The sequence below is a fragment of the Pseudorca crassidens genome, chromosome 1 (genome assembly GCF_039906515.1).
Source record: "Pseudorca crassidens isolate mPseCra1 chromosome 1, mPseCra1.hap1, whole genome shotgun sequence".
Taxonomy (NCBI): Eukaryota; Metazoa; Chordata; class Mammalia; order Artiodactyla; family Delphinidae; genus Pseudorca; species Pseudorca crassidens.
In genome coordinates, this window is record NC_090296.1 from 106,398,830 (window position 1) to 106,409,257 (window position 10,428).

The window sequence follows — 10,428 nt, forward strand, 5'->3', positions numbered from 1 at the left end:
TTGGGATGGAGCAGGTTACTGAAATTCTGGGCTTCAAAGCAGGGTTTATGTTGAGAATTTTGATACACTAAACTGATCAGAATGGACTAGATTGCAAGGATACAGAAATGGCTTCAGCTGTGCTCCCTCAAGTCGCTTCAGATTTTATCTAGCCTTCTGTCTGGGAGGGAATTGCTTGTTTATTATAGCACCATACAAAGGACAGAGAAAATGTAAATTTTCCATATCAAAGAAGGGGGAGACTGGTGTTGGAGGTTATAGGGTCTTTCAAACCTCCCAGTGGATATCTATTATGACTATAGCATGCTTCCCACTATTTTCTTTGGGACACAGCTCTCCTTGCTGAACTATAAAGAGAAGGTAAGAGCCAGGTGTGATGCTTATTATACTGCTTTCTTCAACAGCCTAAAAAACTTTCTCACAATTTGGAAGAAGGAGATTTTCAAATTGGTGTGGTAGAAGGAGCACCTGGGCATTTGTGTCTAAAATCTGATGTTCTCACTTAATAGTTTTGTGCCCTGGGAAAACTTCAGTTTTTGTGCCTTTGTTTTTCTATAGGCAAAATAGGGAACTGTGAAAGAGAGGTTCTCCACTGGCTTGTACAGCATCTCCCACCCCCATCACCTCTTGTGGGGCTTTGCAATCCTGTGTGTGTGTCGGGGAGGGTTGCGTTTTAATCGTGTGTGTGTGCGTGTGCGCGCGTCGGGGAGGGGTGCGTTTTGTATTCTTATGAGGAGTGCCAAAGCAACTAGTGGGCAGAAGCCAGACACCAAGTATCCTGCAATGCCTGAGGCAGTCCGCAAACGAAGAAAAGTCCTGCTCCAAAAGCCACAGAACCCCATTAAGAAACGCTCATGGTCCCTAAGGGTCCTTCCAACTTTAACATTTGAGGACTTCACTAAGCCTTGCACTTGGAGGGCCACGCCAAAGGCCAGGGCCTCCCGTGCCCGGCACATCCCCCAACCTCACCAACTGCTAACCAAATCATCACTCAGGCTTCCACATGTATTTCACTTCTCGGAGATACCTTCCCTGGTGCCTGTTGCCATCTTATAACTCTATTGTTTGACTGTTACTTGATTAATGTCTGCCCCCCTCCCCGACTCGGTCAACTCCTTAAGGGCAGGGTCCGGAGCACTCACCTAATACTTTCCGAACATAACAGGCGGAGAGCGGATGCACAGGGGAAGAACAAGCGACTCGAAAGCGCGCCTCGCCGGCGTCTGACGTCACTCGGCAACTTCCGTTCCTTCCCACCCCCTCCGGCCACCCCTCCTCCCTGTCCGTGTTTGTTTCCGGCGTTTCAATAAAGCTCGATTCGGCTAGAAGAAGACTGTTCTTCCGGGAAAATGGCGACTCCCGCTCGTTCGCCGGAGTCCCCGCCGGCCGCGGATCCGCCGCCAGCAGCAGGGGCTGCCGAGGACGCCGAGTGCCCGCCGCCTCGCCAGCCTCAGCCCCCGCAGAATGTTCTCGCTGCCCCGCGGCTTCGAGCCCCAAGCTCCCGAGGACTTGGGGCAGCGGAGTTTGTCGGAGCTGCGGGAAATGTTGAAGCGCCAGGAGAGACTTTTGCGCAACGTGTAAGCTTGGGTCCCGCCGAGTCACCGCCGGGCTCCTAGGGTTCAAGCTCCCTGGGACGCGTCCCTCCCCGCCCCCACCCCGATCCCGTCCCTGGAAGGTGACCTTGCTTCAGTCAGGTCCCTTCCAGGCCCACGGGCGAGTGGCCGGCCTACAATCGCAGAGCCGACCGCTTCCAGCCAGGCGCGGGGCGCCTGTGGGGATGGCTTCCTAGCGTTTCAGCTCGTCATCAGCTCCTCGTTGGTTTTACCCAGCTCCTGTGTCGGTTCTCCGAAGGGGGGGATCTGTATCCCAAATCCTTTCTCCTTCCCTCCTCTCCAGTAGTGCCCCAAACATCTAGTCAATTTCATCTGTAGATCCCTATTTTTACAGGAACTGTAGGAAATGGGAAGAGTGGGATAAAAGAGTTGTTTTATTAGGCAAAGAAAGTTTGATTCCCATTCAGCTGGTAGACTTAATAGGTTTTAGCAGAGGATCGGTATAATGAAAATGATTTTTTAGGAAGCTGATTTTAGCAGGTCGGTGCACGATAGTTTGAAGGAATAAGAGGCAGAAGAGAGTAGGAGGATATTTTCAGAGAGGTTCCCAGTGGGGGAGTTGTAAGAAAGTGAACTAGAAGGGTAGTTGTGGGATTGGGAAAACTTCATCAGGTGTAGGATAATTTGAATATGTAGTCGACAGAGATGGCTGAAGTTTCCAGCCTGTATGGAACACCATTAATAAAAACAGGAAAGTTGGGGGAGGGGAATAGGTCTGAGATTGATTTACCAGAGCTGAGTTGATGGAAGAGTTAATTATATCTGATTAAAAGCTGGAGAAGTGGTCAGGAGGCTCAAGAGAGAGAGAGAGAAGGTTGGGAAAACATGGGCATCGCAACTGGAGACGGATGTTAAGTTAGAATTGGGGGAATGAATGTAGTGTCATAAAGAATAGGGGGCCTGAGATCTAACCCTCCCTTCCCATTTTATTGTATGGCTGAAGAAAAGGAAATCAGAAAAGGAACTTCTGCCACTTAGCAAAAGGGGCAAATGATCACTTGGGGGGCTTCTTACAACTATTTTGACTTGGTGAGAATGGGATTTTAGTCTACAGTGGTGAGTTAACTTTTGGTCTTAGGACCCCTTTTACTCTTAAGACAGCATCCTGAAGAGCTCTTGTGTGTCATATCTACTCATATTTATCATTGTCTTAGGAATTACAAGTGAGAATCTTTAAAACACAAGAATACACAAGCACACATATTCTATTAGCCATGAGAGCAATGATATCATCCATATCATGTGGCCTCTGGCAAACTCCCCTGTACTCATGGTAAGAAAATGAGAGTGAAAATGCCAAATAGTATCTTAGTGTTATTATTAAAATAGTTTTGATCTTGCAGGTCCATCCACCTCCCCTCCCCATGAAGGTCTTGGAGATCACACTTTTAAAAACTGATGATTTGGGGGATGTCTTTTATTAGTATCATGCTTAAAATACTTCTGCAGAAATTCTAATTAGATGAGACAAATGAGGCATATTCCCTATTCTTCCTGCAGCCCCTTCTTTTTGGGGGGTATTTGGATAATGATTCTCGTATTTCATTCCTGTTTTGGGGCAGTTGGAAATTGGATTTTTGACTTAAAGATTGATTCTTCTCCCTTTGAGAATAATGCTTTTTTGTCTGTATATCTCAAGTTTAAAAACACGGCTGTCTCTAATGTATACCTGTTCTTTTCCTTTTGCCAGAAAATTCATTTGCAAATTGCCCGACAAAGGTAAAAAGATCTTAGACTCCGTCGCCAAACTGAAAGCTGCCATTGCAGAACGTGAAGAAGTTAGAGGAAGAAGTGAACTCTTTCATCCCATTAGTGTAGACTGTAAGGAGAGGCAAAAAGCGATTACAGTTGTTGATGGGGACACAGATAAGGCCCGGAATTCTGACCAGATACTTGATACTTCATCACCAGTTCCTGGCTGTTCCTCTGTAGCTAACATCACATCATCTCAGACAACCTCACAACAACAGGGACTGGCACGTCCGACTCTCGGAGGCGATGCTGAGGCCCCTGAGGCTGAACACACAGTGAGCGAACGCCCAGCTTCCAGCATCAGAACTGCCACGCCTTCCTCATCTGCAGCTAGTGAGCCCCTCACTCAGCATCGTGCTTCAAGTCAAGTGGAGGATCATCCTAGCAGCTCGGACGACCTGTTTATTGATAGATTACAAAGGATCACCATTGCAGACCCCGTTGAACACCACTCAGAAGAAAACCAGAGTCCTGAGAACTTGGCCGGCCTTTGCAGTGGGCTGCAGAAGAAGCCTCATTACGTGGAAGTGCTAGAAATGCGAGCCAAAAACCCCATGCCCCTACAGCATAAATTTAAAACCAATGTGTAAGTACCATCAGAAGCAGGCTTGTCACAGGAGCATAATGTCTGTTAAACTCAAAAAACTGGGAGAATGCTTTAAGGTCAGTGGACTTGGTGTGAGAACTACTTGTACTTGGGAATGAGGGTATTGTGGAAACAGGGAAACTAGCCTGGCTGGAGTGGAGGATTCATGTTGAAAAATGCTTTAGTTTTTTTAGCCAAATAATTGAAAAGGTCTTCAATGACAGATGGAGTGTTAAATTTCAGGAGACTTCAGCAATGTCTCATATTAAACATGGAGTTAGAGAATTTATTACAGTTTTTTCCAGAACCATTTTCTGGTATGTAGTTCCCCCTTTGACTAGCCTGTAAGCTAAGGGGAAAACAATTGCAGGAGCTGATAGCCTTTCTCAGTAAAAAATATTTGTGTGCTCACTATATGTAAGCAGCAGATGCTGTGGCCGTACAAGAGTAAAGATTCTGCTCCTTATGGAGTTTACGACCTAGATGAGGACTCGCGGCTTACACACTTGGAAGAACGTTAAACTGTATAATAATTTCAGGAGGAAGGGAGCTGAGAAGGGGTTAAAAAAACTGAAAACAGATTTGGGCAGGAGGGGCAAATGAACCCTGCTTCTAAGGTCCTTGTCATAGTTTTGTGTCCGAAATCTTCAGAAAAACAAAAGCTCTCTGCAAAGAGTATTATTTATTTATATGCAAATATAACATTCAAATCAGGGAGTAGATTTATAAGACTGTAACATCAGATACAAAGTCTAACCACTACTGCCTTTCTTTGAAAAACTGAAAGCCTATATAGGTAAAAATACTTAAAACCAATTTTTTTGTTATAGAGACTTTAAAGTTTAGTCCTATCTTACCATTCATTTTTATAACCTCAAAACTATTTCTTCTGCATAGAAAACCAGAATTATGTTACATTAATTTTTAGTTAGGAATAAAAAGTAATCATTGATTATTTGGTCATCTTGTGCGTGGTGAGGTATCTTTCCTCACTTCTAGGGAGGCAGAAGACCAGAAGCATCATCTAGTCAATATATACAACAGAGAAGACAATACACTGATCCTGGTTCTGTTTTATGGTCATTTAGCTGGAAGTGGGAGGAGAGTAAGGGAGTATCAGTGGAGGGTTCCCAAGGGAAGTTTATGAGAGACAGAGACAGAAGTGCAGTTATCAACAGGCTGGGCCTTGGTAAGTCAGGCTGTAGACAAATGGAGGTTGGGAGGTGGGATAAGGGTGTCCTTTGGCTTCTTTTCTACTCTTCCTTTGGCCTCCTACATGCTCCTCTGGATGCTGGAGGCCGCCCATCATCTACTTCTAGTCCAAGTCTTCCCAGAACTTCAGATTTGTGTAACTGTGAAACCCGACCATGTGGGGGTGATCTGTGGCACCTTAGGTTTACCAGGTACAAAGTAGAACTCATTTCTTCCCAAACTACTTTCTCCCATATTCCCTAAGTCAGTAGTGCCACTACCTTCTTTCTTTCCCTCCTTTCCATATCTGCTAGCCATGGAACCTGACAGTATATTTCCTTGACCTTCAACTCTAATCATTGTTATGTTCATCCTTTCTCCTGTCAAAGTGAAGACTCTCATTGCTCTCTTAGGCTATAGATGTGGTCTGTCCTGGCCTAGTTTTAACGCTACCAGTCCATCCTCTCCACTGCTGCCATAGTGCAGTTTGTAAAATGTAAACCTGAACCTGTTACATAGAATAGAAGTCTTCTCTGTGTACTGGACCCAGCCTACTCCGCCAGCTGTATCTTGCTGCCTTTTCCATTTTCTCCACTTCCAGTGCTTCCTGTGTGCTGCAGCCCTGTCACTCCTCACTCCCTGCTGGGATGCCATCAGGGATCCCATAATTTACATGCCGAATTCTTATTATTCTGAGACTCCTCAAATTGCACACTTTTTTTTTTTTTTTTTGCGGTACACGGGCCTCTCACTGTTGTGGCCTCTCCCGTGCGGAGCACAGGCTCTGGACGTGCAGGCTCAGTGGCCATGGCTCACGGGCCCAGCCGCTCCGCGGCATGTGAGATCTTCCCGGAGTGGGGCATGAACCCGTGTCCCCTGCATTGGCAGGCGGACTCTCAAGCACTGCGCCACCAGGGAAGCCCTAATTGCACTCTTTTGAAGTGCTTCTGACAACCACCCTGTCTCCTATTACAACTGGCCGTTGCCGCCTTTTTGTTCCAGTGTACCATGTGTGGGCCTATTTTATGGCACCTGTGATGATATACTACACTGAAACTGTTTACAAGTTTATTTCCCTCTGCTGGACAGTAAGTCCCTTTGCAAATGTATTTGGGGTTTTTTTTTTGTTTTTTTTCTTTTGCGTTATGCGGGCCTCACACTGCTGTGGCCTCTCCCGTTGCGGAGCACAGGCTCCGGACATGCAGGCTCAGCGGCCATGGCTCACGAGCCCAGCCGCTCCGCAGCATGTGGGATCTTCCCGGACCGGGGCACGAACCCGTGTCCCCTGCATCGGCAGGCGGACTCTCAACCACTGCGCCACCAGGGAAGCCCCTGCAAATGTTTTTGAATGAAGAAAATGAAAACAGACTTCAGCTCAAGTATAAGCTGAAGAGAGAAGGGAAAGGCAAAGAGTCTATCTAAACCTATTATCTGTTAGAGCCACACGTTGTCAAATTACTTGCCAAAAAGGTGCCAATTTAAATATTTCTGTTTTTGAGGTCAATATGTTAAAAAAAAAAGTTTTATTTACACATGTAAATAGTGGTAAAGGGCTTACTGTTACTTTTGTAGAAGAATTAATTGCCAAGGTTAAAGGCCACATTTGTGTGTATGAATGTTGCAAATATGTGTCTATGAAAAGGAAGTAGTCTGGTGGTGTAACATAAGTGTTGCTTCCTTCAGCTTACCTTCACATCAACGTGATTCGTTGAGTCCTTGTCAGAGGAGGGGGTCTCCTGTCTCCTCAGAAGAGAGACGGCACAGGGACAGGAAGCATCTCGATGACATCACAGCAGCCCGGCTTCTGCCACTCCACCACATGCCTACACAGCTGCTCTCCACAGAAGAGTCGCTGGCACTTCAGAAACAGCAGAAACAGAGTTATGAGGTATTTAGGATATGACTTGTTTCTTTTCTGCATGTTGGACGCTGCTTGAGTAAGTCAGAATTTACTCCAGGTTGTTCAGGGAGAGCGGGATTTAGTAGAAGGGATTAGGTGCTAGAGACATGGTTAGCGTCCCATCAGGTCTCAGATGTGTGCCTCTAGCTTGCAGAGTCTCAAGTTTGCTGGAACTGCAGGGAACAGCTACCTGTGACATCAAGGTGGTATTTTCCAGGAAATATGGGGAGACTACTGCAAAATTTCACATCTCTGAAAGCCCAGGCTGTAGGTAGCAGTAGTATCTCTTCTTGGTCTTCCACCTTAAAAAACCTATGTGAGAGCTTGTCAGTGGTGGAATCTAATTGGAACCCTGCTAAGAGAATCAAGGAAGTGCGGTTTCCAAGCCCCTTCAATACAGGGAGAGCAGGAGAGGGATGGGGAGGTAGTGGTGTGTTAGGAACAGACAGTTGGGGTCGGATACACAGGCCTGCAGGCCCTTGTAAAGACTGAAGCATCTTCTACTTTTGGTCACTTAATTTTGGATAGCACTTTCTTCAAAGATCTGTGTGTTCTGCATGGAACTTTAAATATGTATGTTGACAGTCTGGGTATAAAATAATGGGATGGGAGAAAATTAAGTGTGAGGACCATTGGGAGGAAAGAAAGGGTCTGATATACTTAGATAGTAATAATTAGAGCCTCCAGGAAAATAGCAGCCAAACCTAGTTTTGCTTAGGTAGATTTTAATGGGGTACCACATGTCACTTACTACAAAATTAGGTTGTTATTCTGCCTTGGCTTTCCATAAAAGCTCCGTTGGCATGGATTGGGATTTTCAAGGCACTCCTTTTTAAAAGCCAGTTTTCTTCCTCTCAGTGCATTCAAGTTATTGCCTGGTTGTAACAGCATTGAGGAATTATTTTTTAAGTTGTCTATTTGATCCTAAATGCCTGTCCGAAGTTATTTTTAGGTTGAATTAAACCATTCAGTTTGGAATTGGTTTCCTTGGTAGTACTAGTTCCACTTCAGTCCCACCTACCTGTGCTATCCGTGGCCTTAGGGGAGGGACATAAACAAGTTCCAGTGGTTTGGGGGGCAGTCTGAGAAAAGTGAAGAGCCAGAGTAGGAATGAGCATTGCCACCTGCCATCAGTCAGTGACGGTGTCTTTGCATGTATAGAAGCACACTGCCAATGTGTAAGACTTACTTAGACTTTTTACTGCATAGTACTTTTCATGGGAGTTAATTTGGAGAGGGATAATCAGTTTTTAGTATTCTTTGATTTTCACTGTGGCATCGAAATGTAACTCTCAAGCCTGGAAGCCATGATTTAATCTAGGAAAGAAGATTCTTCCAGTTGGAGGATCAGTACAGCATTAGTGATTTTTGACATTTGATAGCTCAGATTGTTCTTCAGGGTTGTATATACACATGCACGTGCCCACATATTTGAAAATGTTTTCATGTTTATAACTGTCGTAGTGCTAAGCTGATTCCTCAGTTTCTCATGTAGAGGTGGATATTTCAGTGCACATGGTTTATCAGTGGAAGTCTGTCATCACCACTATAGCCGGCTAGTAGTAGCTCTCCCCAGCCCTGCCATGTAGTGTCTGTGGTAGACACAGAGTGCGGTAGAGAACACTGACTGGGCTGGAATGCCCCTTTATTTCCGGTGGTGTTCCAATGACTTCCCATTGAAAAATTGTAGGGAAAAGGTGTGAGTGTATAATTTTTGCTTCATTTTTTGTTTTAAAGGAGATGCAAGCCAAGCTCGCAGCACAAAAATTAGCTGAAAGACTGAATATTAAAATGCAGAGCTATAATTCAGAAGGGGAGTCTTTGAGGAAGTACCAAGAAGTAAGGGATGAAGGCGATGATCAGTCCTCCGATGACGAATTCTGAAGATGGGCATTTGGATCTTCTCCTAAATCTCTGCCTGTTGAGATCTCATTATCTTACATCAAACTTTCTAACAAGTATCAAGATCAGTGTCAGACATGGTTGAGAGAAAGTTTTGTCAAGCTACAACAAGGAAGCTATAAAAATAGCCCACTTTCAGAAGTTAACTTTCATGTGCTTGAAAAGTTTAATATTTGAATATTGTGTTTAATCACATTATATTAAACTTTTGCAGTATGTCGTGTGTTGGTCTGATATTTTAGCATATAGTAGAGCACATTTTTTTCTCTAAGCCAAATGAAAGCAGGTGATTAACTGCTTTTTTCTTTATACTTACCTCTACCAAATAGCATTTATTACATGTCTTTCAGTGAATTATTTAGTTGTCCCAGGCATCACCTAAAATGAATTACAAAAATATAGTTCTCTCCTTTTTTGAGTAATGAAGGGAGCAATCTAGAGAATTTTGTGCATGTTGCATGGGGCTGTTACAGGATTGGATGTGAAATACCAAGGAAGACACTCATAGAAAATGCTTAAAACGTTTGTCTCCTTCTGTTTTCCCTTAGGAAAAATGTTTTCTTTCTTCTGGTTAGGAATAAGGGGTACTTTTAGTTGATGCTGGAGGGTGGATGGTCTTTCTAGGTGACCAGATTTGTCTGGAGTAACATGAGGAACAGGAAGAGTCTAAGATGACTGATGTACGTGAAGGGAGTAGCTGTTCATAGGCCTGGCCTGACTTGACTTCATTGTTCTAACAGATGATAGGTTCAGTTTGATAAGAAAACCAAAAATTTTTTTAAAGCTACCATTGGTTTGTTATCAATATGTTGCTTTTCCGCCCCCCCCCGATGAGGGTTATGTACACTGCAGAAACCTCAATCTCATATATATGCAATTTTAAAGGACGATGGTTGTCTCCAGAGAAATTAACACGTTATCAAAGTTTTCTTTGTCTAATATGTTGGCACCTTTAAACACTGTTGAAAGAATAAAATATTAATTAGAGCAACTTCAAAATGCTAATAGTGATGTTTTACTGGTGCTTAATTAAATGTAACTTAACTTTAAAGGAGACTTTGTTTATGAAATTTGATCAAGAATACATTTAGGCAGATGTACATGTGATAGGAAGGGCTCAGTTCTATGTCATGTCCTTCCAGGAATGGCTACTGTTTTCCATCTCCCTTTTGCCCTCCTCCCAACAAAAAGCAAATGTAGAAATACGCTGAGCAAACAATTCCATTATTTTTAGTTTTTAAAACTAATTGTAAATGATTTCACATCCTAAAGTTATTTGATGCTCCTTCTTTATAGAATGAATACATGTTATTTCTGGAAAGCTGGATCATGGGAGGGCTCACATGCACATACACACAGTCCCCCTGTAGTCCTACCACTGAGAGGGGGCCTCTGTTAACATTTGGGTACGTGTACATAGGCATACCTTTCTATGCATAGCTATACAATTCTATTTTCAATAATACAATCATACACTGGTTAAC

General features: G+C 44.0%; 1 protein-coding gene and 1 long non-coding RNA gene across 7 annotated transcripts in view; one reads left to right on the forward strand and one right to left on the reverse strand.

The window, feature by feature from the left end:
* The window catches only part of LOC137229922 (uncharacterized), a 75,337-nt gene extending 73,894 nt beyond the window's left edge, over window positions 1-1,443 (reverse strand). For all 6 annotated transcript variants that reach the window (XR_010945917.1, XR_010945923.1, XR_010945920.1 and 3 more), the window contains exon 1: window positions 1,143-1,443. This is a non-coding gene — a long non-coding RNA (uncharacterized lncRNA). The remainder of the gene's footprint in view (window positions 1-1,142) is intronic.
* Window positions 1,327-9,935, forward strand: POLR2M (RNA polymerase II subunit M). Its single transcript, XM_067748176.1, has 4 exons — window positions 1,327-1,577; window positions 3,304-3,951; window positions 6,826-7,030; window positions 8,780-9,935. Exons 1-4 carry the CDS (start codon window positions 1,465-1,467, stop codon window positions 8,924-8,926), a joined length of 1,113 nt encoding a protein of 370 aa, XP_067604277.1. The 5' UTR covers window positions 1,327-1,464; the 3' UTR covers window positions 8,927-9,935.
* The last annotated feature ends 493 nt before the right edge of the window (window positions 9,936-10,428 follow it).